The sequence below is a fragment of the Papio anubis genome, chromosome 1 (assembly GCF_008728515.1).
Source record: "Papio anubis isolate 15944 chromosome 1, Panubis1.0, whole genome shotgun sequence".
Taxonomy (NCBI): Eukaryota; Metazoa; Chordata; class Mammalia; order Primates; family Cercopithecidae; genus Papio; species Papio anubis.
Window position 1 is genome coordinate 108,159,087 of NC_044976.1, and position 27,578 is coordinate 108,186,664.

General features: G+C 53.2%; 1 protein-coding gene and 1 long non-coding RNA gene across 7 annotated transcripts; one reads left to right on the forward strand and one right to left on the reverse strand.

Annotated features, from left to right (window-relative positions):
- Positions 1-1,155: 1,155 nt before the first annotated feature.
- EPS8L3 (EPS8 like 3) lies at positions 1,156-14,966 on the reverse strand. Of its 6 annotated transcripts, none has more exons than XM_003892342.5 (19): positions 14,766-14,966; positions 12,739-12,793; positions 12,515-12,579; positions 10,735-10,893; positions 10,307-10,456; positions 10,135-10,190; positions 9,597-9,736; positions 9,389-9,504; positions 9,015-9,132; positions 8,874-8,935; positions 8,553-8,627; positions 8,088-8,236; positions 4,199-4,280; positions 3,768-3,802; positions 3,065-3,263; positions 2,724-2,852; positions 2,354-2,427; positions 1,736-1,868; positions 1,156-1,478 (listed from the first exon to the last, which is right to left on the reverse strand). In XM_003892342.5, the coding sequence occupies exons 2-19, from the start codon at positions 12,767-12,769 to the stop codon at positions 1,467-1,469; spliced, it is 1,785 nt and encodes a 594-aa protein (XP_003892391.2). In that variant the 5' UTR covers positions 12,770-12,793; positions 14,766-14,966; the 3' UTR covers positions 1,156-1,466. The 6 variants fall into 6 exon arrangements, with proteins under 6 accessions (XP_003892391.2, XP_009213080.2, XP_009213070.2 ...); XM_009214816.4 differs by having other exon boundaries at positions 9,597-9,739; XM_009214806.4 differs by lacking the exon at positions 14,766-14,966 and adding an exon at positions 13,308-14,751 and having other exon boundaries at positions 9,597-9,739; positions 10,307-10,453.
- A 2,973-nt stretch (positions 14,967-17,939) lies between these two features.
- LOC116269232 lies at positions 17,940-27,171 on the forward strand. Its single transcript, XR_004176700.1, has 2 exons — positions 17,940-24,752; positions 26,209-27,171. It is a non-coding gene; the product is annotated as an uncharacterized LOC116269232 (long non-coding RNA).
- Positions 27,172-27,578: the final 407 nt, after the last annotated feature.

Here is a 27,578-nt window from a genome sequence, read left to right on the forward strand (position 1 = left end):
GCTGCACAACAACGTTAGGAAGTAGGTGTTACGCCCATTTTCTAGAAGAAACTTCCTGGAGCGGTTAGGGGAGTTGCTCCTCTAAGCTTGAGGTCCCACAGATGGTCTGGGATTCAAACCTAGATCTGTCTAATAACACAGTTGGTGCTAGTTTCCCTGCACTTGGCCATCTAAACAGCCTCTTGCTGCAAGGCAGTCTTCTTGGGAAGTCTGGGGAACACCAGGTGAAAACACTTATTTCTGGTCATGAACAGTTTCCCTGCTTCTAGGCTCCTTTAGCTCTGGGAGGCAATGGAGGGTGATGGGTTAATACCTCCTCCCTCATCCCAAGAAATTAACTTTTCTGGGTAACTTTTGCCCTTGACAAGTCACACCCAAAGGGTCTCACCTTTTCTCTCTTTTGTGAAGGAAAATTGTTGCTTTCCTATTCTGTTAACAGCTATGAGAGATGATTTTCTGAGGCCAGGAACTTAAGGGAATGACATAGGCAGTCTAAAAATAGGGCAGTCTGGGGCCCAGACAATGTTAGGGTCATGGACAAATTCAGCTAAGAGAGATTTAAGGGAACATCTTAAGAACCCTCAAATCCATAAGTACATTGGGCCTTATCTGTTGACTAAATCAATACAAGTATAGCTACTGGTATGTAGAGAGGGGACTCCTTTGAAATTAAAGAAAGCTACTTTTACTAAAAAATATACAAAGCTATGGACAGTCCAGATTCTTTGCTTAACCCTTGAGAAAACAGGGTCCCAAAGAGTGGAATGACTTGCTGGAGTTCACCCAGCCAGCTGGTGCAACTGACCAAAGCCCACAGCTGTCGGTCCTTGTGCTCTTTGCTACTGTGAAGTGGTGTGCCTGCAGCTGTGCTGGGTGCCTTGGAATATACTGAGAGACGCGTGTGTGAAAAAGATGGTGAGCATAGCTTTATTTTGGAGTTTGTTTGGAAAGAGAGTCAGGAGAGCTTGGACCATGATTCTCAAATTCTGATTCCCAGCTCCAGGTTGCTGTGTGAATGTCCACTCACATTCAAACAATCTGGCTCAGTGATGGATATAGGCTTGCTGCTGTTTTCATGCCAAGTGTTCCAGCCCTTCCTGCCTCCCTGCCTTTGGTCTCCCTCAGGCCCAGAAGAAGCCGCGAGGGAGGCACATGACAAGCTTGAAGATGCTTTTATTGAGAAGGAGAGGGACTGAACAGATTCTTGACAAGCCTAGGCATAAATGCTCCAGGTTTGGGAAAGAGATAAAATAAATAGGTGGTTACTGGGGAGACTCCAACACAGCCAGAATTGGCACTGTTTGCTTCAGCCTCTGGGCCTGTCCATTGTTTTCGCTGTGTGAGCTGGGGCGTGGGGTTTGCTGCAAACTGGGATCCAGAAGAGGAATTCTCGGGGCTCTAATGGGTATCAGATCTGCCATCTTGCATCAGCAGGGCCTGGTTCTTGGAGGTGTCTAAGCTGGTGCCTAAGGGCTTATCTGAGGAAAGAAAAAGATTCAGATGAGGCTGGTGGCAGGTGAGGGATCTGCAGAGCTTATGCCACCAATAAGCTTGGAGCCTCAAGGTAAGCCTGAATGCATGAAGCTAAGCCCCTGGGGGAATATCCTGTGCCCAGCACCCGCCACACTCAGTTCTGCCCCAGGGCTGGGCCGGCAGGCTTGTCAACTTCGCACTCTCTCTCACCCAGGAGCACCAGACAGTCCCAATGGGTGTCAGGACCCCCGGGTGTCCTCACCCCCAGCATCCTTCTGACAGCCTCCAGCCGGGACAGGATTCGTGGGGCCTCCTGTGGACATAGCATCTGTAGCTCCCCAGGTCTCATGTGAAGTAGCTGGCTCCCTGTCAGGGACCCAAGTGTCCTCACCGTGCTGTGAACAAAACGGCAAAAGCCATCAGTGGTGCGCTGGAAGCACTGTAGGCCTGAGCATTTGGGTAGAAAAGGGGCTCTTTGGGCTTGGAGGTTGGGGTTACAGAAAAATTCATGGAGTAGGCTGTCTGGGAGTGAAGGAGTAAAGTCAGCATTTGGCTTCAGCCAATTTCAGAACTTCCAGGCTTGAAAGAAGTGCTCTGGGAGAGAATCTTCTGGCTGGGGAGGGGCGACTGAGCTGGCAGCTGGGGTTCTTCCTGAGTCCACTCCCCTGATCCTTGCTGCCTTTGCCACAGCAGGGTTCCCCACTTAATCTCTAATCTAGGCTTGAACACGCCTCTGCTCTGTCCTCTAACTCAGCAGAGACAGTGCTGGATCGGGGTCATGTACAATGTAGGCCAGGTTGTATGTTCTGGGTCTCTGGGTTTCCTTAGTTAGCCCTTTATAAAGTTTCTCCCTCCACATCCGGTAGGGCCAGGCACTCACACAACAGAGAAGTTCTCCGCCTGCAGCCAGGCTGTGACCTCTTCAGGCCTCGAGCTAAGTCGAAGCATTGGAACCTAGAATCAGGGGGAACCGGGGTCAGAGTCCATCTCATCTCACAGTCAACCACAGCCCCTAACATCTGGGTCCCTTCTCTAGGTTCCCATCAAATCACTTCTCTTACTCTGTGGCTTTCTGGTCTGGCGGGGAGCTGGTCTTATTCTCTGCTCTGGCCCCATGATAAAGTTGGCACACACTAAGCATGCAATAATACGGTCTAAATCAAACCAAGACTATCTCCTCCACTTGCCACTGAATCCTCCTCACCCCCACCTCCAACTTAGGGCTCTGGATAGTCCAGGCTGGGTAGTACCCGAGAGGGTGACCGGTCCTGGGTCCCAGAGGTCCCCGACTGCAGGGGCTCCAGGATGTTGCTGGGAATGTAGCCGCTCTGTCCTGCTTCGTTCTTCACCAGCCACCACCGCTTGCTATGGTCCAGAACCTGCCAAGAGTCACCATCTCAGTCCCCTGAGCCTCTGTCCAGCCAGCCTGCCCTCCCCACACAAGGCTTTCTCCCTCCGGCCCTTTCCTACCCTCCTTCTCCCTCTCTAGGCCACCCACCTTGGCAGTCCCCTCCCTGGACCACCCACCCTTGGCTGCCTGTAGCTCCCACTAACCACCACCTCCTTTTCTAGCCTCTGGCCCAAGCCTCACCTCCAGCTCTTCTCCCTGGACCACAGTCAGTTCCCGTGGGTTCCTAGCTTCAAACTCATACAAGACTTGCATTTTCAGGGCTGACTGGACAGGTTTGGGGCTGGAGGGTCTGGAGTTGGGGTCCCCAGGCTGAGGGTCATCGTTGTGTGTCTTCTCCTGAGGAAAGTGTGAGGTGCTCCCTAACCTATGACTTCCCCTCCTAAGAAACAGAGTCAGGATGGCTGGAGAATGGGGCCTCAGAAATTGAGCCTATGTCCCAGCCCTGAGAGTCCCCCCAGGTATCTCCTGCCTGCAGTCTGATGGTGACTTTTGGGTTTCTTTAGAGTTTGCTGGCAGGTCAATGTTAGGTGGGGCTTGGAGTGGGGCTTTCTGCCGGCAGGAGGGGTCTGAAATGTCATTGATTTCTGAAGACATTTCCGGGAGTGGAATTTTCTACATCTGAGCTCTGCCCTAAGCACTTTATACTTGAGTTTGGGAGATCAGAAACATGTGTGGGTAGTCTCATGAGAAGAAGCTATGGGAGCCTAGGAGGGTAGAACACTGATTTTCCCCCAAGGTAGGAGAGGGATGTCCTTGTACATGTTTGTCTGGCTAAAAGAGACCCTGTTGGCTCTCTTGAGATATAGAGAGCCAGAGATCCAAAGGAACAGCCCTGTCCCTCCCTCCCCAGGACCACACGGTCCCTACTTAGCCCAAAGCATACCGAAGGGAAACAGGGGCCTGGTATCCTAAGGGTGCCTGTAAGGGACAGAACAGAGAGTGAGTAAGAGCAGGAGGCAGCCAGCCTGGTGGGAGGGAGCTGGGGTATCTGACCACAGGCATTAGCAGCTCACACACAGCTGCCTCCTGTCCCTTTTCCTGTCTCCCCCAGTATACAGATACAGGTGCCCACATGAACCCACCCACCCACCACTTGGAGATGGGGCCTCAGAAATTGAGCCTATGTCCCAGCCCTGAGAGTCTCCCCAAATATCTCCTGTTTGTAGTCTGGTGGTGACTTTTGGGTTTCCATGGAATTTGCTGGCTTGCCAGTGTTAGGTCACACTAGTTGTGTGACCATGGTTTGGATGGGGAGGGCAGAAACTAGCCAGGGACTAGGGCTGTGGGTAGGGCTCTGTGCCAAGCTCCCCTTACTTGGCTGGAGGGCTCAGGAAGTTGCCAGTCATCTGAAAATGTGGGTTGGTAGGGCAGCGGCTCATCGCCTGTCCAGTCGGCCCTGAAGAGAGAAACAAAGCTGAGTTCACATCCACTCTGTGAACTCTGATGCCAGGCTGTGGGATGTGGAGAGGGAGGGGATGACAGGGCCTAGCCTCAGGAATCTTTTGGCTAATAGGTGACATGGTCCATGTGCACAGATGAAAGGCCCCGACACCCACAAAGGAGCAAACAGCTAAGCCTGGACACATCCCACAGAGCAGGTGTCTGGGGGCCAGCCTCACCTCTGCCCGTGAGGTAAAGATACACCACCTCCGTAAGAACATGATGGACGCTTCATTGCCCTGATTGGGCGTTTGGATTGAAGTAGTGGAACTACAAAAGCTTTTGGGCTGGTCAACACCCCAGGGGGCTTGTGCAGTATTTTTCTAGGCTGTTTTTAGTTTCCTGGCAGCAGATCCTTTTCTTTCTAGCTAAATTGTTTGTGGATTTCCACCTTGTGAGTAGACTGCAGCTGAGCTGCTCCCGTTGACTCTGGGATGGGCTGGTCCTTGCCTCTCAGCCTCCCCCTCTCCCACTGCACAGGGCCCAGGAGGACCATGCTGTTTGTGGCCTTCAGGCTTGCCGTGCTTGGAATATTTTCCTCTTGTCTGTCCAGGGAATGCCCATTCATTTCCTTGAAGAATTTCCCTTCTTTGCTTCACTGGGGCAGAAGTAAATATTCTGCGGAACTTGGTACATCCCTGGGTTATTGCTCTTCTCACACTGCATTGCTCATGATTCTTTTCTCTTTGTTTCTTACTATATATAGATCTCCTTGGGGGCTGTACCCCTAGTACAGTGGCTGATACACAGGAGGCAGCTATTAAGTGTTTATTCAATGGGAACAAAGGAAAGATTCCCTCGTCTGAATCTTTTTAATTGGTTCCTTCTGTGCCTTAGAAACATGCTTGGGTCTTGACCCTAATACTACTCCTTATAAGCTGTCATCCTATTACTTTCTTCTTACCAAGTTTTTTGAGAATATGCCTATATCCTCTGCCTATATATTCTTATCTCTGTTTCTTTCATTATTCCTGCAACCTGGTTTCTACTTCTGCCATTACTTTATTGAAACTAGTCCATTTAAAATCCTGATTGCCAAATCCAATGGCCTTGTATGGTCTCTGTTCTTCTGGATGACCACAACATTCAGTGTTACTTATAGCTTTGGGTCAATTTGCCAAAAATCAAGTTATCTAAATATAATTTGCCTGAAATTGAACTCTTTTGAGGGTTTTTACATATCTTTAGGTATTCTATTTTCTATGTTTCTTTCATTTATTTCTGGTTATGTTAAGAAATTAGAAAACATCTAAGGGCACATCTGACTTAATATTACATTTAGAAGTATTTATCAATTGTACATCATTTTATGAACACTGAAGTTGTTTTGCATCTTTGTGGGTATTTGAAAAATTATATGTGCTAATCTGTTTTTATAAGGACTGAAATTGTAGAAGTAAGGCTGGGTTTTGAAATACAAAATAGTGTGTTCGACATGATTATTCAATGTTAAAGTGGCTGAATGAAGGAATTTGAGGCCCTCTTATTTGAGTCTATTGTAGAACCTCTGTTTTCCTCTCCTGCTAGTGCTAGACAGATACCAGAGCTATTCCCACGGACAGTGAGAGCCCAGCACAGCCCCAAGAGCTGTGAGACTGGCTTATTGAGGTACTCTTAGTCCCAGGGTTTTGGACAAGGGAACACTGGTATGAGATGGGAGGTCCAGAACTGATAAGTAATTTCATTTTAGTGACTGCACAGAGGGTGCATAAAAATAGATTGTTATGGGTGGAAACAACCCACGTGTCCATCAACAGATGAATGAATAAACAAAATGTGTCATATTCATAACAACGGGGTATTATTCAGCTATAAAGAGGAAGGCAGTTCTGATAGATACTACAACATGGAAGAATCGTGAAGACATTATTTTAAGTGAAACAAGCCACATACGGCAGGATGAATATTGTCTGATTTCACTTTTATGAGGTTCCTAGAACAGGCAACATATTTCTCATAGAGACAGAAAGTAGAATAGAGGTTTCCAAGGGCTGAGGAGTGGGTAATGGGGAATTATTATTTAATGGGTACAGAATTTCTATTTGGGATGATGAAAAAGTTATTAAAGTACTGTAGATAATGGTGTTGGTAGCACACATTGTTAATGAATGTAATGCCACTGAATCAGACACTTAAAATGGTTGAAATGATAAAAATGGTTAATTTCATGCTATGTATATTATACCATAATAAAAAATAGATAGTTTTGAACTATAATTCATGTCTTCAGACAAACTGGACACAAAATTTTGTAAATGGGGCTGAATTGAAAAGAACTGATCATGGTGGGGTGCGGTGGCTCATGCCTGTAATCTCAGCATTTTGGGAAGCTGAGGTGAGCGGATCCCTTGAGCTCAGGAGTTCAAGACCAGCCTGGGCAACATGGCGAAACCCCATCTCTATTAAAAAATACAAAAAATAGACAGACATGGTGGTGGCACACAGGTGGCACACTGTGGTCCTAGCTATTCAAGAAGGTGAGGTAGGAGGATTGCTGGAGCCAGGAGGTGGAGGCTGCAGTGAGATGAGATCATCACGCCACTGCACTCCAGCGTGAGTGGCAGAGTGAGATCTTGTCTCAAACAAAGTAAAAGTGGTTATTAGGCAAATAACTCCAAGGAAAGATTCATGTCCCTGTTGGCTTTTCTGCTTTTCTAAAGCCTTTTCTCTTGGTTTTCATCCCTCTGCTCTTCAGGTTCTCCTTAACTCTTCTGCCTTCTTAACCCTTTTTGCATTCGCCATGTAGAAGTTTGCCAAGGCCCTTGCCTCTTCTTTCATGGAATAGAACAAACTATGCTTGTCAAGGTACGTTCAGGGGCTCCCTCTGGAGTGCTCCCCAGTAGCTGTGCCTCCAGCCATCACTTCCGTGCATCCCCTCTCAGCTGCCCAGCCACCAGGCCTCTGCGGAATGTTCCAAGGATGCCTCAGATCAGCGTGCCCAAGCTGGTTCCTCCCACTCCCCTGGCTCTCATCCGTTTGGCTTTTTGTTTTGTTTTGTTTTTTGAGATGGAGTTTCCCTCCTGTTGCCCAGGCTGGAGTGCAGCGGGGCGATCTCAGCTCACTGCAACCTCCGCCTCCTGGGTTCAAGTGATTCCCCTGCCTCAGCCTCCCAAGTAGCTGGGTTTACAAGCATGCACCACTACACCCAGCTAATTTTGTATATTTGGTAGAGACGGGGTTTCACCATGTTGGCCAGGATGGTCTCGAACTCCTGACCTCAGGTGATCCACCCACCTCAGCCTCCCAGAGTGCTGGGATTACAGGCATGAGCCACCGCACTGGCCTCCTTTGGCTTTTTTGTCCAGCTGCCCATCTCACAGTTACCCCTGCAGGGAGTATCTCTTTCTTTCTTAACCCCTGGCTCATTGGTTGCCAAGTCTTACTGATATTACATTTGCAGCATCTCTTACGTCAGTAATTCTTAAATTTGGGGCTGGATTGAGACAAAGTTTTCACTTTGTCCTTGACAAAAATGAGAAAATATTTTAGTAGAAGGTTGCCATCTCCCTTTTCTTGGGAAAAACTGTTCTTTTTTCTGAGATAACATGTTTCAGTAGTGGGTGGTGGCAAATGTGCACTTTTCTTTTGTTAATAAACTGTTTGCACTTAGCCAAATAAGAAGTTGGGAGCTCTGTGTAGAGTCCCCCGAGTAGCTCTGAAATATTTCTGGTTTGTGGCAACGTAGAGCCTGGCCACCTCTGATGTCCTGCCTGATGCCTCCATGCCCGACCCCCAATTCAGTTCAGGCCTTGTCTTCACTCACCGGCTAGTGGTCCAGGCCAGGCCCAACCCCATCCAAAGGTTACTCTCAGGTGGGCTTAGACAGGACTGTAGCAGGTTGATGGCTTTAGGGGTGAGGAGGGGTGAGATCACTTGGGCTGCTAGGCCAGCCTCAGGGCACTTGGCCAGGATCTAGGGGAGAGATGGAAAATGTCAGGAAGCCTAGGCTCCCACAGGGCCCAGTGTGGGTGGGAAAGGCCCAGAGTCCCTGGCTTTCCACTTTTGCAATCGTAGGATGTTAATTCCTGCAAGTGTCCCCATCTGCCTTGGGCCTGCTGCTCCTTCCTGTCTCCCTTGGAGCCTTGGCATCCTTGGCTCTGACCCCAGCCCATCTGGTTCCACCCTGGCCCCTGCTCCCCCGTCCCCCTCCACCAGCCTCCTTTCCTCCCTCTACTCCTTCTTGACTTCAGCCTGTCCCTCTTCACCACCCTGTCCTCCCTTGACTCACGAAGTTCAGGGATTTGAAGAGAATGTGCACGAGCTCAGGGGCACTTGTCTCCTGCAGCCAGGTGGCCAGCCTTCCCTGGGGACACAGGGCAATGCCTGTCACCACCCTTCACCCCACCCCATCTTCACCAGGGCACCACAATTGTTTTATGCCTTGGCTAGAAGGCTGGCACTTCCCACAAGTCCCAAGAGGGGAGGGGAGGTTCTAGGGGGAGTAGATGGAGAAGAAAAAGGCTTGGGATGGTTGAGTCCAGACAGCAGAGGATTAGTGGGGAGGAAGGGGAAGAGGAGAGGCCTGGTGAAGTTGTGGGGAGCCACCTACCAGGAGGTTGAAGCTGTACTTGATTTTCTGGAAGCAGTCAATGTACTGTGCCTGGGTGAGACCTGGGAGAAGGGGCAAGGCAGTGGGCCACAGATCACCCCAAGACACCCTTCTTCCTCTCTCCTGGCCCTCAGTACTCACCTCCCTGGTCCTTGCTTTTTTTCCCAAATTTCTTCTTCTTCCTGCTGGTCTTTGCCTGGACCTTCTCCAGCTTTCCCATGAACAGCTCAATGTCCCTTAGGACATGGTTCAGCACTTCCTGGGCCCCAAAAAACGCATGGCCTTGAATGGGCAGTTGGGCCTGCTCTAGAACTCCCAACATGCCTCCCGCACCCCTCCCCACCACAAGCCCCAGCCTCAGGCCGGGCCTGGAGTATAAACAAGCTTCTCTGGCCTCCTGGCCCAGGCCCTGGCCATCCTGGGACCCTGGCCTCCTAGAAAAAGAGGGAGGGTTGGTGTCCTTCCTTTTCCCAGGCCCAGAAAGCCTCAGCAAGCTCAAGACCACCTGCAGTTACCTCGTCCCTCTCTGGGTCCTCGGGGGAAGAGGGCCGCCTTGGAGGAGGCGGAGTAAAGACACTTGATTCTCGGGCACTGGGGTAGTGTGGCAGGGGCCTTGGGGATGGCGGGAGGCCTGCAATGTAAGGGGACCATGGATCTAGATGTTAGATCTTTGACTTTTTATCGAAACTTTCTCCTCCACCTGCCCCCATGCCTCAAACTTACTGTGCTCTAGGGTCCTCTGGTGGGGCTGTTCTGGAGGGAGCCCCCGCTCCAGAGAGAGTGCCTGCTCCAGAGGGAGTGGCCTTTCCATAGGAGGCCCCCTCCATCTGTCCTGGCCTGGGTGAAGGCCTCCAAGTTGGGGTCTGCTGAGGACATGGTAGGGGCCACATCTTTGACAAGGTTCTTGGGAGAGAGGCCCTCCCCACACTTCTGCTCCAGGACCCAGGGACACCACCACCTCTCTCCAGGAGTCCTACCGCCTGCTCCCTGGTCTCCTTCTGGACCCACCCCTGACTCCACCCTGCCTCATCTGCCTACCCTCTGGGCCCTCTCGGGTCCTATCTCAGTCTCTGAGGACAATCTCTAGTGCCCCCTGGGCCCAGCTCCTTCCCTATGACCACCTCTGTCCCGGCTCCTCCTCAGTCCAGGCCCAGGTTGGTTGGGCCACAACCTTCTGGGTCCCCCAAAATATGGGGTCAGGGTCTGGCCCTCGAGGCTGAGCTGGGAGGCCCCATAGGTGGGCTGGGCCGAGGCTGCCTACCTTTGCTCCAGCTCTTCCTCCAGAGCCTTCTGCAAGCTGGTCCTCAGTCGCTCTGCCTGGGAAGCAGCAGTCAGGCAGGCTAAGTGTGTGTGTGTGTGTGTGTGTGTGTGTGTGTGTGGTGGGGTGATAGTCGATGAACCCCACCCCTGACCAATCACCCCTGACCACTCACCCCCACTTCCTGGCACTGGAAGAGCAGAGTGCTGGTGCCTGGCAGGCCTGGCTCCTGCACGGTGATGGACAGGATGGAGTTGTAGGAACATGTGTTGAGCGCCACATTCATGGCCTGGATGCTGTTCAGGCGGTAAGAGTCCAGCTCCTCCTGGGCCAGGTGGAGAGGTCAATTGTGAGGCCACCAAGAGCCAGGTGTGGCTTCTGGGAGCTCCTGACCAGCTCGTCCTAGCCCTTTGGTGACTTGGGGCTGGGGTGTCATCTACCTGACTCTTGTGCCTCTGTCCCCTGTCTCTTCCTAGGCCTGGGTGTGTGTTGTATTTGGGGAGGGTGGCTGCCCTTTGGGGCATGGAGGGTGGAGTTCAAGAGCTAGTGTTTGCTTCCCCATAGCCCACGCTGGCTATGGCTGGGTTTTCTGGGAGGGCTGACCTTGGTCTCAATGTCCAGCAGCTGCAGCCAGCCGTCCCTGACCTGAAGGATCAAGTCTTGGCTCCACACCCGGCCCTGCGCATCCATCTCGAACAGCTTCTGCAAGGCATCCTTGGGCCCCTGGACTCTCTGACTCCCCAGCTTGCATGTCATCAAGTGCTGCAGGGAGAGGGGCAGGACTGGGAGAAAGCTCAGAGAGGGGGACCACAGGCATGCTGGCTAGAGAAAAGCAGAAGAGGAAGAAGACGTGTCCTCGGCCCCCTTGAGGTGGGAGGTTCTAGGCATCAGATAAAGCAACTTTCCAGGGCCAATGTGAGGGCCGGTGTCGAAGCACTGGGGCCAGGGATGGGGGCTCCAAGTCTGAGTCTGAGGGGCTGCAGGAGGGGTTTGAGGACTCTAGAGGAAGGACAGGCATGGCCTTTACTAGTCCAGGCCAGGTGAGGCAGCTGGGTGGTGGTGGATGTGCGATCCAGCCACCCAACAAATAGCTCCTCTGGAGGGGATACAGGACCCTCAGATTCTGTCCCTGGCTTCCTTTGTTCCCTTTGGGAACTCAGTCTCAGCCCAGTCTTCCTCCTCACTCACCCAGAATTCCTGTCTCTTTCTCCCTGGTTCATGCCTGGAGACATCCATTGTGATCTCAGTCTCTGCTCAAGTCCTTGCCTACTGCTAGGCTGACCATTCAGGAGTTTTTTGCTGTTATCCAGTTTCCTTTAGGAGCCCCTCCCTTCTCCCAGTCAAACATTGCCTTCACAAGGCCCCTTCCACCCAGGCTTCTTGTGAGGGGGAGATGCAGCCTGCCTCCTGCCCCTTGACCCCCACCCCTGCCCAGGGCCCAGCTCCTCTCCCTGTGTTCACACTACCAGCATGTTCAGGGGACCCTGGCATCGTGAGCAAACTCCATCCTCCTGAACATGTCTCCTCTTGCTCTGCCTGCTGGGCCTAAAGTAAGCCTGTTCTCAACCTTCACTTTACAGAGAAGCTGAGTCCTCCTGGCCTCTCCTCAGCTGGCTGTGGGAGCCCTGCCTCTGCTGCCCTGTGGGACCTCCAGACCATCTCCCCAGCTCCCTCCCTGCTTGTTCTCCACTGGAGTCCTAACAGTGGAGCTCTTCTACCCCAGAGCTCCAGCCTGACCCTGTGCCTGCTCTCCCCACCACGCCCTTATAGCCTGTGCTTCGCCTTCACCTTGGTGTCGACAGCCCTTCAGGCACCTAAATCTTGCAGTGCCTGCGTCATCCTCCCTGGCAGAGCCAGAGACTCCTTTCTAGCCTTGGAGCAGCCTTGGAGCTGCTCACACTCACCCTGGAGGCTTGGGCCCACGTGGCTCCCCTCTCCAACAGTGGCCATCTCAATCCTCCACAGGGCCCAAAGACCTCACACACTCCCGCCTCCAGCCATGCAAGGTCTTGGGCAATGGAGCAGTGCCCTGGGGACTCGGGCAGCAGGGAGTTGGGAGACAGGTGAGGGTAGGTTGGTGGGTGGTTGCGAGTGCTTCCTATCCCATCCCGCTGCTACTTCTTCCTGTCTGGGGACAGGACACCCACCCGCTCAACCTCCAGCCAGGCCTGCTTTGCCCACTCCGACCACCCCTCCTACTCCCCGACACTGAGCAGATGCTCTGGCAGGCTTGCTGGATCTGAATCCATGGGACATGGTTGGGACAGGCTGTTGGCTTCCAGGGCAGGGACTTGTGTGAGGTGTCCATGTTCTGGCAGGGCAGTGGGCACACAGGAACACTTGGGTTTAGTTGGACACTGCCCAGGGCTGCAGAAGTACTCACCTCCACCCTGTGCTGCAGGAGGGTGGGCTCTGTGGTGAGGTTCTGGGAGTACTCCTTCCGGTGCACTACAGGGGCACAGAGCAAGGGGTGGGAAGCAGGCAGAAGAGCGAGGTGAGACTCAGGCAACTGCTGGGGGCAGTTGTTGTGAGGAAGAGGGAGTGGAGGATGGGACGTTCAGGGGGCTCAGTGGGAGGGCAGGGGAGAGGGGCCTGCCAGGAGCTTACAGTAAATGGCTCTGCTGCTGGGCCTTGACATGTTGACGCTGCTGAGGACGGCTCCCTAGAACCCAAAGTGAACCAGAGGCAGCCTTCAGAGCTGGGGAAAGGGGAACCAGGCACAGCAGGGCAGGACAGTTGCTATTGCTCTGACTGGAGGCCTCTGGGACCAGACCCAAAGCCCCTGGCTCCAGGGGCCCTTTCCAGAGCCATCTGCAGCCAGTGTCCTCCACTGAGGAGCCCTCCGTCTTGGCTGGGCCTGGAGGCCCCAGGCTGAGGGAAGGGAGGGCCAGGGAGGCCACAGCATGGCTGGGCCCCAGGGAAGGCTCAGACCTCCCATTGTTTGGCCAATAAAGCTCATGCCAAGGAGCCCAGGAAACCTGGATGGATAGGGACCTGCGTTCAGATCCTATCTTAGGCCTGGGTATGAAAGATGCTGAGGGTTCTGTAGCTGACTCTGCCAGAGTAGGCCCTCTTGTTCAACCCTGTTACAGTTCTGCAAACTGAGAGGACACTGATGCTGGCTCTTCAGCTGTAGACCCTCTGGGAAGACTGCATGCATGCGTGTGTGTACTTACGATGGCACTGCAGGACTCGCCAGTGAGCTGACCTCCACGAGTGTCTCCCCAGGCCTCCTGGCTCTTTGCTTTTTGTACTCTGTATCCTCTGCCCAGGTCCTCTCCTGGCCCCAACCCTTTAAATTCCAGCTGCGCTGGAATGCTGCACTGGACCTTGTACATTTCTCTCCAGCAACGATAGTCATATCAGCCACCACGGTGCTGTGAGCCTGGTGCCAAGCCCCTTACCAGCATCCTATCAGTTCCTCCTGACTGCCGTCCACTTACTTGGTGCCGTGTGCCTAGCACTGTTTTAACAGCTTTATCTTCAGTCACTCTAATCCTCAAAACAACCTCACAAGGCATGTACTGGTATTGTCCCCATTTACCATATGAGGACTCTGAGGCTCAAAGATGGTAACAGGCCTGAGGTCACAAATGAGTGCTTAATAGAGAGCAAACCCAGATCTGTCTGATTGCAAGCTTCATGTTTTAATGGTTTGTAAACATGCCTCTGCCACTGGGCTGTGCGCAGTCATGGAGGGAGTCTAGAGAACATACATGTTGAAATGGAGTGGAATTAAATGTGGTGTGTGTGTGCCGGCTGGGAGTGGAGTTAGTCTGTGCAGGTCAAGGGTATGTGTTAATCTGAATGAGGTTTGTGGATATCCACAGGTCCTCATGGTACACCTCAGTTGTGCAGAGATACTGGAATACCCCGGGTAACATGTAAGAGAGCAACCCACACCCTTGTTTATTAGGACTGTTGTGAAAATGACGTAGGATCTGATAAGATGACTCAGTGTTGAAGGAAATAAGCTGCCAGTGAACAATAAAGGGAATGTGGAAGGGACGGCTGGATCTCTGGTTTCCTTGTTTGAGAGGACCGCTTTTCTCTCCAGGGGTAAGGCTGGGCTAGAAGCCTGCTCCCCTTTCCCAGCCTCCCCCAACCCCCATTGTAACACTTCCTGCTTCTCCATGCTCTCCATGCAGAAGAGGAAGTGAGGTCTGGCCCTGGTCAGCCCCACTCCCCACTCCCTCAGCACCAGGGTGGGCCCTGTAGGGCCCTGTGGGTAGGTAGGTCAAGGTGGGGAACAGCTGCCTCCAAAGATTCCCTACCCCAGGAAGGGAAGAGGGGGCTGGCTTGGCCTGCCTTGCCCCTTAGGGGTAGGGGAGCTGTGACAGCCCAGTTTCCCCCTTTAAGCCCTAGATGTAGGGGTTTGGAGCAGGGAAGGCCATCACCTCACACACCCTGGGGCAAGCATCCCAGAGGTCCTTCCGGAACCTGGACCTTGCTCTGCTTTCCAGCCCACCAGCCAGCTGCTGAGTCCCAAGCCCCTCCTCGGGCTTGATCCCCTGGGCTGCAGCTGGGAACAGGCTGGAGACTTGGCCTGGGAAGCCACTAAGTTGCCCCCACCTGCCCTGGGATCCCCTGTGACTGGGCTGGGCCCCGATCTTCCCTGGGGGCCAGGCCCTTACCTGGGTGCCAGTGAAGACCAGGTGCCTGGTTCTCCCAGGAGGCTGGTCTTGGAGCAGGTGGTCCGGTGCTGGTGGCAGAAGGACAGCAGCTTCTCTGCTAGTGGCCACAGGCAGAGCCTGCCTTTGATGAGGTTACAGAGGCAACCACGCCTGTGTTCTTTGGACTCTGGCGGGTGGGGAGGCCTCCTGGCCACTAACCACTCAACATCAACCTGGACCTGAGGCAGTGTCTGTGCTGACAGGTGTCCCCAGCTTAGCTAGAGGCTACTGCTTCCCTGTTTCCCCACTTCTAGCCTTGGGGTGTGGCCCCCTCTTCCCTCTGCCTTTTGCGTGCCTACTCTGGGGAACAGATCAGCATCAGGCATGGGCCTGGGACCAGAAGGAGAGAGTATGCATGGCCCAGAGTCTGGGTTCTGTGGTGAGGGCACAGGCTGGCAGGAGGTAGACTCCAGGCTTGGGGGAAGCTGTGGGCTGGTGTGTGTGCTGTGCCTGTGCGTGGGTGGCACCCATAGATGTGTGATCCTGTGTGCCTGGGTGGTGCCTGTGAGCAAGACATGGATCTTTTCAGAGAAGATGGGAACTGGGGCACAGAGCCACATGGGGCATTACATGGAGGACTCAGATTCCCTCCGGCAGGGCCCTCATTCTGTCCCTGCTGCTGTCCCTTCCAGCAGGAGCCCCTGTACCAGCCCATTCTTGCTCTTCTACTCTCTTTCCTTCTCTACCCCATCTTGTGCCCAGACCCCTGGTGGATGCCTGGCCGGCTTCAGCAAAGATGGGAAACAGAGACCTGCGTCTATCTGTAGTCATGAACCTACCCACTTCCTGCACTTCATGGTATTGAAAACTCTTTTTTGGCACTCAGGGTGGGCCAGGCTCCCACGCCCTCTGGGAACTCACAGTCTAACCAGTGAGGCCAGGTGTAAACAGAAAGCAGGGAGCAGGGCAGGAGGGGAGGCGGGGGCAGGGGAGTGTCGGTGAGCCTCGGACCGTTGTGAGCAGAGTGCAGGGCCCCAGTGCTGGGCCCTGTGATGGAGTGTGCTGTGGAGTCTGAGGGCTGGAGCACTCCCATCTTTAGCTTCCCTGGAACTATCCCAGGAGATCTCAGCCTTCTCTCCCATCACCACCCAACCAACGCTGCCCTGGATGGCCTGGAGTCCACAGGTCAGTTCCTAGGGAGATGCCTTCCCTGACTGGGCTGTGTGTGTCTCTGGGAGAGTCCAGCGTGTAGCCAGCTGCTGGGGCGCAGCGATCAGGTGCCTGTGAGGCCGGCACCCAGCCATGGCCCCATGGGAAGCAGTCCTGGGGTTCTGTTCCCTGGGTTTCCATCTTGTGGCCCTTCACTTTCTTTTGGGATACATAGCCTGTACCTTGGTTGCCTCCCCCAGCTCCATGAAGGCCACAGTCATATTTCACCCCAGCCCTAGCTTGGGGTTCAGGCAAAACCTCATTTCTGCCCAGCTCAGGCCAGGCCCATCCTTCCCACAGGCCCCTCCTCAAGTCAGTGTGAGCACAGCAGGGACTCCAATGGGGGCCCCTGGGTCAGGATGGGCAGGGGCAGAAAAACAACGAGTGGCATTCGCAGCACCTGGCTGTCTGCAGTGCCCTTTAGGGATGCCCCTGGGAGCAGTGTGGGTCTCCTCAGACAGAAACCCTTTGTGACCTGGGTGGGTCTGGGGCCTGGGGCCAGGTATTGGGGACTTCTGCTTCTGTGGAGCCCCCTCAGGGAACAGGGAGAGGCCAAGCTTCCCATACCTGGGGACCTGGGGCCATAACTAAAGCTTCTGCACAAAGCTCTGGGTGCCACAGCAGTTCTTCTGCAAAGGAGTTCCAGCTGAGACACCAGGAAGCAGGACTCGAAGCACATATCCTTGAAATTGTGGGTTAAAAGGCTGTGGGACCACATTCGTTCATTCATTACACAGCTTCCTGTAGAATTGAGGGCTTTCTGCCTGCTAGGCACTGTGAGAGGTGCTAGGATCCCTCTGGAGGGCTTACAGACACCTTGGAATTCAAGCTAGTTCATTATTTCTCAGCAAACAATCTCCCCTCTCATGCTCCCATCTCAGGGAAGGCACCAGCCACCAGCCATGTGTTCCAGCAGGGAGCTGGAGTCCTCCCTGAGTCCTCCCTCAATCCTCGCACCCGATGGACTACCCTTCCTAGCAGACTCAGCTCTGTGGTAAGCCCTAAGGGTCCCCCCTCCTCTCCACCCCACTGCGACTGTCTTCCTCAGACCCCATCACACCTTCTATCTTTGACCCTGTGGCAGTCTCCTCACCCATGCTCTCGCCTCACTCTTGTTCTCATTGATCCTTCCCGGTGGCTGGTCGGGAAGCTTTCTTAACTGGAGATTTGATTGTCCACTCCTCTGCCTAAAACCCCTCACTGACTTCCCACTGCTCACAGGACAAAACCTAAACTCCTTCTCAGGGCAGTTGAAGTCCTTGATGAACTCAAGTCTCCTGCTTCTGAGTCTGGCCTTATCTTCCCCCCAACTCCCTGCCCCTTGTACTTTATACTCAGCTTGGGGCATGGCTTGTAATTCCTTGAAGAGTCACGCCCTGGTACCTGGCTAGCCACTGTTCTGTGTCTGGAATGCCCTGGGGGAAGCATTATGCCTTTATGTCTCCAGTAAGCCTCCTTCAGTAGCCTTCCCACTGCCCAGGGCTGGTGGAGCTGGCCCGTGGCTTCCAGACGCCTTGTACATGAGTCCCTCTGTTACTGCATGTATCACATTGAAGGGGATACCCCCATGAGACTAAGGTCCCTGTGGGGAAAAGAAAGAGAGATCAGACTGTTACTGTGTCTATGTAGAAAAGGAAGACAAAAGAAACTCCATTTTGATCTGTACAAAGAAAAATTGTTCTGTTTTGAGATGCCATTAATCTGTAAATTTAGCCCCAACCCTGTGCTCACAGAAACATGTGCCGTATTGAATCAAGGTTTAAGGGATTTACAGCTGTGCCTTGTTAACAATATGTCTGCAGACAGTATGCTTGGTAAAAGTCATCGCCATTCTCCATTCTCTATTAACCAGGGACACAATTCTCTGCGGAAGGCCGCAGAGACCTCTGCCCAAGAAAGCCTGGGTATTGTCCAAGGTTTCCCCCCTCTGAGACAGCCTGAGATATGGCCTTGTGGGAAGGGAAAGACCTAACCATCCCTCAGCCTGACACCCGTAAAGGGTCTGTACTGAGGAGAATTCGTAAAAGAGGAAGGCCTTTTTGCAGTTGAGATAAGAGGAAGGTCTCTGTTTCCCGCATGCCCCTGGGAACAGAATGTCTCGGTGTAAAGCCGAAGTCCTTCTATTCTGAGATAGGAGAAAACCGCCCTGTAGCTGGAGGCGAGATATGCTGGCAGCAATACTGCTCGGTTACTCTTTGCTACACTGAGATGTTTGGGTAAAGAGAAACATAAATCTAGCCTACGTGAACATCTGGGCACAGTACCTTCCCTTGAACTTATTTGTGACAGAGATTCCTTTATTCACATGTTTTCCTGCTGACCTTCTCCCTACCATCACCCTGTTCATTCTACTCTTCTGCCGCGCTCCCCTTGCCGAGATAGTGAAAATAGTAATCAATAAATACTGAGGAAACTTGGAGACCCCCGCCGGTGCAGGTCCTCACATACTGAATGTGCGGGTTCCCTGGGCCCCCTGTTCTTTCTCTATACTTTGTCTCTGTGTCTTATTTCTTTTCTCAGTCTCTCATCCCACCTGATGAGAAATACCCACAGGTGTGGAGGGACAGGCCCCCTTCAGGTCCCTGAGGACCCAGATTGTTTTCTGCCACTGTCTAGAGGAGAGAAGGCCTTGTAAACACATGCACTGTAGTATGCAGGCAGAAAGAACCCTACTCGGCTTGGGGGTGTCAGGAAGGACTTCTCAGATGAGGGAATGCAAGGGCTGGCCCTTCAAGGACACACAGGAGTTCAGCCAAGAAGTGGGCTGGGAATTGCAGGCAGAGGGACTGCAGTCCTACTGGATGAAGCGGCCTGGGGAGAAGATGGGTATGGCGTAAACTGTGTGTATGCACGTGTGTGTGTGCGTGTACATGTGTGTGTAGAAGGGAGGTGGTGGCAGATGACAGCATATGTATGCCCTCATCACCTGGTGGTGAGTAGAGCCATTGAATGGTTTTGCACGGAGAAGCAACAAGAAGGCTGCTGGGTCTTCTGTCTTCTGGAAGACCCTGCTGCTTGCTGGTTCTCAACATATACAGAGAAAGGCTTCTGTGGGGTGGGGCGTCGGATGGACCCAGGTGCACAGGCTTTAGGTTAAGGGGCCAAGGAACCCCTCCCACCACCCTGGCCTGGGCCAGGAAGCAGGGTGGGTTCCTTGGAAGCTCCAGAGCAGGCCCTGGTCAGAGCTGGGAAACTCTGGAGGGCTCTGGGGAAAAGAGCTCCGTGTTCATGGATGACCATGCAGGAGGTAGGGCAGGGCTCTGGCATTCAGAGGTAAGTGGTTGCCGCCTCACCCGCAGAACCAGACCCCAGAGCAGGGTCCAGCCAGAACCTCTTGCTGGTGGACTGCGTGGATGAGGCGCAGCCTCAATGGCAATCAGGGGCTGATTGACAACCCATCTTCTCCCCAGGCTGCTTCATCCAGTAGGACTGCAATCCCTCTGCCTGCAATTCCTTGCCCACTTCACCCCTTGACTGAACTCCTGTGTGTCCTTTAAGGGCCAGTCCTTGCATTCCCTGAGTCATGGTGGTCCTGTCCAGGGACTGACACCTGGCCCTGGGGCTGCTGGGGAATCACAGAGACAGCCCCCATCCCTGCCCCTGCTTTCCCCAGCCCTGACACTGGGTAAGTGGCTTCTATGAGCCAGATGGAGAAATAAACAAGAGAGATGATGTCCTCCCCTCTGGAGCTAACGTGCCGAGGTAGAAGAAACAAATGCATCTGAAGATAATCAGGGTCCTGACAAGTGACACAAGAGAAATAAAGAGAGTGAAGTGGACGATGGCATGGGGGTGGGTGTTTTGGAAGCATGATGTCGAAGAAGGCTTCTCTGAGGAGGGGAGCTTCAAGCTGAGCCAGGGATGGGAAGGAGCCTGGGAGAGGAGACCATCTATGTAAAGGGCTTGCAGCTGGGAAGGAACGAGCTGGCAGAGAGGTGACCGAGATGGGGTGGACAGGGCCAGAGCACACAGGGCTCTGTAGACCATGGCCAGGAGCCTGGCTTTTATTCCAAGGGCAGTTGGAAGACACGGAGGGGTTTTAAGCAGAGGAGTGGCATGATTGGATTTGTGTTCTAGTCACAACTCTGGCTGGAGTGGGGAGAATGGGCTGTGGTGGGAGTGGGGACAGACTCAGGGAGACCACAAGCAGCTGCTGCAGGGAGGGCGGTGGGGCTTGGACACAGCAGGGCCGTGAGGATGGAGACTTCGGTTGCAGGTGGAACGGACAGGACATGCTATGGATTAGAATGGGGGTTGAGAGGGGAAAGAGGACCTATTAGGACCCAGGTTTTTGGCTTGGACAACCGGGTGGGTTATGGTGACATCTGGTGAGATGGAGAAACCGAAGACGAAAGGGATTGGGAGGCGATTGGAGATGAAGAGTTTCTGTTCCATTCTGCACGGCCTTAGTTTGAGAGGCGTTTTGGGCCTCTGGGTGGAAGTAGCAGGAAGGCCAGGGCAGGTGTGAGTCAGAAGCTCAGCAGAGCGGGATGACCACCTGCAGGCATTCAGAAGCATGTAGAGAAAGATGATTCAATGATGCGGGGAACGTTTGCAGTGTAGAAAACAGTAGATACTTGACAGCTGTAAATACATGAATAACATTCAGAGACCTAAGACTCGTGAGACCACATGGGCAAAAGTGTATAGATAAAGAGAAGTGGGCTCACGACTCAACCTAGGTGCTCCAACATTAAGAGATTGGGAAGGATGAGGGGAGACCAAGGGGCCGCCAGTGAACAGCAAGGAGAGCTGGGAAAAGACAGTGTTTCAGGAAGGAGCCTGGGCCAGGTGCTGCTGGGAGATGGAGGCATGGCTACCATCTGTGTGTTTGTGGTAGGGGCTGGAGCCAGCTGGGACGGCTGAAGAGTGTGAGGGCGAGGAGGTGGGCTGTGAGTGAGTTGCCGAGTGTAGACAGAGGGCATGGGAGGCTTTGCTGGGGATGGGATGGGCCAGGGATGAGATACCAGAAACTTGTTCAGATGTGTTCAGGATGGAAGACATCTTGGCATAACGGCTAGTGGGAACAACACGCTACTGCAGAGACAGATGAGACAACAGAGATCCTGGGTGCATGGCAGGAGGGCAGTCTGTGTGGGAGGGCAGGGGAGAAGGCGGGCTTGTCTCTGGAGCCTCTGGTCAGGCCTGGGCTAGACTCTGCCATGCTGCCCACCCGTCCACCTGCCTGCCCTGCCCGATAAAGGCAGATGAAGCACGAGTGGGTGATTTGAAGGCAGGTGGGTGATTTGTAGTCCCACAATTACAAGAGGCTCAGTGGCTTGAGTTTTCAGGAAAGAAGGCCAGGCCTCACGTGCTTCTGGAAGCTGCTCTGTCTGGGGACGGACTGGGGTTGGGGTCTCAGACCCACCACCATTTTCCTAGCTCTCCTGGGTGCCTCCGTTTGTTTAAACCCCAAACCTGAAGCCAGTGCTCAGGGCTCTGAATTCTCCTGCCTTTTCCTCATTGCCCTGGCAGCTGGTGTCGGTCCAGATGTCTCTCAGTTCCTGATTCTGGGCCTTGGTTCTCCACCTCCCCAGCCCTGGATCCCCTTGGTGACTTCTACACACGCCCCCTCCTCTTTCCCTCTCTTCTGCATCCCATCCCATCCAGGTAGGCAGTCCCAGGAGCCTGGATTACCCTGGCCCCACTGCCCTGACAGCCCTGGAGGAAGGGACCTCAAGGACATCTGGAAAGCCCTTCACCAGAGGCCAGCCTTGGGTTGGGATTTGGAGCAGGCTTCTCAGGAGAGCTGGGCTGGAGAGGAGGAGAGGAACCCAGGGCCAGGCTGGGAGGTGGCTGCTGAGGAAAGAGCAGCCTCTGGGAAACCCAAGCCCTTGGGGATCTCAGGGGAGGGGCTTAGTTGGGCCCAGCTCAGTCTGTGGGGCAAGTGGGGAGAGACAGGGAGAGGCAGTCCTATCACCATGCAGGACCATGCCCTGGGCCCCCTTCCAGGAGCTGGTGGCACTGAGTCTTCTTCCTGGGCCGGGCCTGGCCAGCAGCCATGGGTATGGAGGGGAGAGGGCCTGACCAATGCTGCCCGCTCCCTCAGACACTTCTGCTCCTGCCCCCAGTTTAAACCACTTCCCAAGACCAACAGTGCGGCCATTCAGATCCATGTAGTGAAGGGATGTTCAGTGATGTGGAAAAGCTCCCCATTAGCAGTAGATGAAAAAGACAAGTTACAAAATGTAGATCTTAGTTTTGTGAAACAAACAAACACACAAACAAATGGGGAAATTGAAATCATATAAAATGAAACAGAAAAATCTAAATGAAACCTGTAATCATAGACATCTAAACAGGAAACATTGCAATTATGTAAATACCCAAACATAGAAACGTTTATGATGTAGTATATGGTGAAACAAGCTTCTTACAAGTTGGTAATACTCAATTTTGTTAAGAAAAGTTGTAAAGAAAATCTAAACAGAAAATGTTAACCTTGTAAATATAAATATTTATCCAGCAGTTGCTCAGTGACAGACACCCATCTAAGTCTTTATATCAAATGCTCACAACCGCCCTTTGAGATAGGCACTGTTATTTTCATCTCCGGTTTACATATGAAGAAACTGAGGCACAGAGATGCACAGAGAGGTTAAGTAACTTGTCCCGGATCACACAGCCAGAAAATAGCAGACCTGTGGTTTGCACCCAAGCAGCCTGTCTTGAAGAAGAGACAGGAGCAGAAAGAATGTTAGTTATCTTTAGACGTGTGTCTGTGTTGGGATGAGGGGACTTCTTTGTGGTTTTACTTTCTTTGTGCTTTTCTATATTTTCCAACTCTTCCCCAAAGAACATGTTATGCTATTTTTGTAATCAGTGCATCTCCATTCCCACGTCACCCCACACAAAATAAATGGTAGTTTTTCAAGTAAGAAAACAAGACAAAAATGTCCCAGAAAGGAACTCCTTCTGCAGCCCTGGGACTCTGTCCTGCTCCCGAGGGGTTGTCAAAGGGTGAGAACAGTGGCCCCAGGACTGGGAAGGCCAGTAGGAGGGCTCAGCTCCCCTCTGTCTGATGTGTGGCCTCTTTGTGGTCCCAGAGGCTCTGGGCTATGTCCCTGAGGAATTCCTAGGTCTCAGGCCAGAGCTAGGTGTCAGGCCAGAGCCAGGCCTCATCCCGGTTGGTACTGAGTTTTCCTAGCCTTCCTGAGCTTCGGGGAGGTGTGTGTCTGCGTGTGTGTGTGTGCGTGAGTGTGTGTGTGTGTGAGTGTGTGTGTGTGCGTTTGTGTGTGTAGGTGTGTGCACAAAGCCAGCATGGAGGAGTCTGGGAGCCCCTCCTTGGTTTCTTGGCACCACACCCCACACATATTCCCAGGTCAGCACAAAGCAAGACTCCCCCTGCAGACCAGAAGCTCATCACCTCCCCAGCAACGCAGGCCATGGGGAGCGCTCTCCATCGTGCAGAGGAAGCGGCTCAGCGTCAGGAACACAGGGTGTGAATCCTATCTCTGGCTCCTAGCCATGTGGCCTTGGAACCTGAGTTCTCTGAACTTCGGGTACATCATTTGTCAAAAGGGCTGATGATGACTGCATGGTTTACATAAGACAACTTGGTCACATGTCTGGAGCAGGGGAGAGGCTCCATAAACAGGCTCCTGAAAGTCGACCTCCCTGTAAAGCCTTCCTCTGCTGCCAGCCGTCCCTGTGATGCTGCCCAGAATAGATCTGATCCCTCTGAGGCACCTCTTCCCCAGGCAGGCTTTCCCCCGGCTCTTCTGCCACCCCGGATAGCAGGCTGCCCAGGCTCACTGCATCTTCATCTCTCTAGAGTAGTTTCTCAAATGCCTGGCTCCATGGGACTGCCTGGGAAGCCTGGTTGAAAATGCAAAGTTCTAGACTCGATCCGTGGAGAGTCTGATTTAGGAGTTTCAGGAAGGAGCTCCAGAATCTAAATTTTTATAATCTCCCAGTGGTTCTAATGGGAGCCCGTGCTCTACCGCCTTCCAGTTGGCAATGTCCTGCCTTAAGTGTCACCCAGAAGTGACCAGTGCCAGGCTGCCGCCCAACCAGCTTGAACCTGAGAAGTCATCCCTGCAGCTGCCCCTGCTCTCCCCACCCAGCCTCCTAGGTGCCCCAGGGGTGTGCTGTGTCACAGCCAGGCAGTGTCACTCCAGAGACTCTTGCTCTACAGTGCTCTCTCTGAAAGTGGGCAGCAGCTGGAGCCAGGAGCCCTGGCCTCCCCCACTCTGCCCCTCAGTGGATTCTGTGCCAGGAATATGTGTCCATATAGAGGCCTGTGCAGACAGCCCAAAGGGCTCCCAAGAGGAGCTGGTGAGCTTGGCCTGTGACTCTGCTGACCTTCCCATCAGGCTGAAGGGGTCCCGCCCTGTGAAGAACATAGGCCACCAAAGATCTTGCCCTGAGAGGCCTACCCAGAATTCCAGAACTGTCCCCAGTGGAAGTAGGCAACTGTGGAACAGTGGGTAGGGGACCGCCCCTCTGCCAGTGATCTGAGATCCAGAGGCCCTCAGAGAAAATGCTGGGCCTCTCTAGCCCCGAGGCAGCTGGGAGACCATGGGTAGGGCGGTGACCTCTGTGATTCAAGGCAGGCATCCACTGTGTCTGGCCCTTCCGTCCTCTCAGAATGTGACCTTCTGGACTGGAGGGGGACAAAGGAGACCCACCATCCCTCAATTCCCAATGCCCTGAGGCCATTCCTCAGACAGGGTGCTCACAGCCAGCCCAGGCAGGCCCTGTCTCAACTGGCAAGCTCTGACCATTAGAACATTTTTCCGTAGGCCAAGCGCAGACCTGCCTTCCTGGAGCGTCCCTGCAATGTGCCCGTCTCTGATGGTAAGCCCTTCAGATATTTAGAGATGGTATCGCACCCTCCTGGAGCCGCCCAGAGCACCATCAGAGCCAGAGCCCCCGGGTTCAAATTAAACTCTTGGAACCTCAGTTTCTTCATCTATGAGATGGAGACAACCATGGCCTCTATTTATGGAACACGTGACCTGGCCAGGCATTGCACTAAGCATGTCACGTGCCCAGCACATAGATGTTTATTATGGCTTCCAGATCCTTGGCCAGACCAGCGGCACTGGTTCCTGGCTGTCTGCTGAGAGGTGCGGGCTCCCTCTGCTGGAAATGGTGAATCGCAGTCAGGACGGGAGAGGACAATGTAGAATTGCAATCTAGGTGGGAGGGACCTCAGAGATGACCTGACCCAACCTGGTGTTTTACAAATGAGGAAACTGAGGCCAAGAGTGGCCACCTCACTGGATGACCTCTTTGAAGTGTGCCTGTGTGGGTCCCAGATTGGGGCACTTTCTCCCGCCCGCCAACCACACGCTGCAGAGAGGAGCTGGGCAGTTTGATTCTAATGGGCGCCCTGACTTCTGAATCTCACTTTCCATTCCAACCCACCTCATCCGTCTGGGACTACTCGGTGGAGTGGTGGGAAGGACACCGCCAGGATGCAGGCACAGGGCAGGGGCAGAGGCTCCAGCTGTGCACTTCCTTCCCCCAGCAAGCTGCAGTTCCAGGGAAGGTCCTGAGGGCAAGGCAGGAGGTCAGGAGGGCGGGGGATCAGGAGGGCTGGGCTATGGCGTCCACCCACCCACACCATGCCTGGGAAGGACAGAGCCCACAGAGCTGGGGTCTCCCAGCCGGTGCCATTCAGGGAAGCAAAAGGGAGCTGCACAGATGTCTGGGTCCAGCCTGCATTTGCTCATCCAGCTGGTAATATGACTGATGGATAGAGAGGTCCAAAGGGACTTCCAGTGGGGACACTGGCAGACTTGGAAGATTCTGGAAACTTGTAGCTTCTCCGTGCTTGTTGTTCATGGTAGTAGCTCTCTGCTAGGAGCTATGTGATATGCTTTATGGTTATCATTTTTGTTTTCTTTTTTGAGACAGTGTCTTGCTCTGTCACCCAAGCTGGAGTGCAGTGACGTGATCACGGCTCCCTGCAGCCTCCTACTCCTGGGCTCAAGTGATCCTTCCACCTCAGCTTCCTGGGTAGTTAGGACTAGAGGGGTGTACCACCACACCCAGCTAATTTTAAACTTTTTTTGTAGAGACAGGATCTTGCTATGTTGCTTAGGCTAGTCTTGAACTCCTGGCCTCAAACGATCCTCCTGCCTTGGCCTCCCAAACTAGTCCATTTCATGAATGGGGAAACTGAGGCTTGGAGACATAAGAAATGGTCAGGTATTTAGAAGAGCTGGCATGAACCCACGTCCTCTGACGTGAATGGCTTTCCACTAACTGCATTGCCTCTCGTCTGTTCTTGTCTCTGTACCCTCAGTGAATAGCCATGGAGCTCCTAGAAAGAATGGGAGCTTTCACTTGACCTGCCTTCTCTCCCTCGCCTACTGCCCCTCAGCGAGTGCTTTGGCTACAGTCTGGGAGCCGAAGATGCCTGTGTTGATGCCTCCAACACCCTGTCTCTGCATCTCTAATCCAGCTACATGACCATCTCTTGCCCACCTTTGGCCATTGTCCCTAAGACATTTCAAGTGCATCATGCTGCAGACTGGGGCTGCTGTCTCCACAACACCGCGCTTCCCCTGTGTCCCCATCTCAGTCCTTGGTCCCTCTATCCACTCCCCACGTGCAGCCATTGAGTCCTCTATTTTTGTTCCTTAAATCTCCAGAATGTGCTGACTGTTTTACTTCTCTGTTGTTATTGCTTTAATTCAGACCCCCCACCACAATCCTTTGCTCCTTATTCCCCCACACCCTCTCGAGCCTTTCCCGCCATCTCCTTTCCAGGGGATACTCCCTTCTGATCTTTCTCCAGCTTTGCCCAACAGAGTTTTCTAAAATTCTGATCTGTACATGTCACTCCCTGGCTTATAAATCCTTCAGTTGCTCCCAAGCTTTAAAAGAAAATCATACACCTTGACTTTGCACATGGCATTTGAGCTCTGCCTCTGCTGCCTTACCAGGTCTCACCTTTCTGCTGCAAACCCAGACGCAAAGACAACCCAAAGCTCCTTGAAGGCACCTGCAGCACTTTGCCTCTCCACACCTTGCTGCTGCGTCGGCCTCCCTGCTTTCTTTGCTTGGCCAAAACCTCCTCTTCCCTCCTATCTCACCTCAATCATCTCTGCCTCTGGAAGGCTTCCTGGACTCCCCTCACTCCTCAGCTGGTTCGGGGGTTGTGATCTGAGACAGCACACCTCTTCTTATATCTCTGTCCAAAACCTTAATGTAAGACATTGGTGAATACCTTAATTTTCTCTTCCACTAAATGATGTTACTTTGAGCAGGTTTTACGTTTTTTGTATGTGATACCCGCAGTCAGGCCAGTGCCTGGCACCTAATAGGTGATTGCTGACTGAGTACATAAGTAAACAAATGAATGAAGAAGGTAGAAAGGAAACAGAAGTTAGGAGAGCAGAAGTGGCTGGGAATGGAGACAGTGGCCTGGAAACCTGGAGGAGGGGTCAGCATCCCTTAGACACAAATTTCTCTCCTACCTGGCTGCACATTAGGGGGACTCTCCGCTCTTTCCTGCCTCTCCATGGCAGACCAGTGACTCCTGGACACCAGTACTGGGAGGGCAAGGGGCCTGGAGGCTGGTCAGAAACCCACACAGAGACCATCCTTCTCCCTTCCCAAGGGACGCTGCCAGCCTCTGCAAGAAGACTACCCAAAGGCTGGTGGATGGCA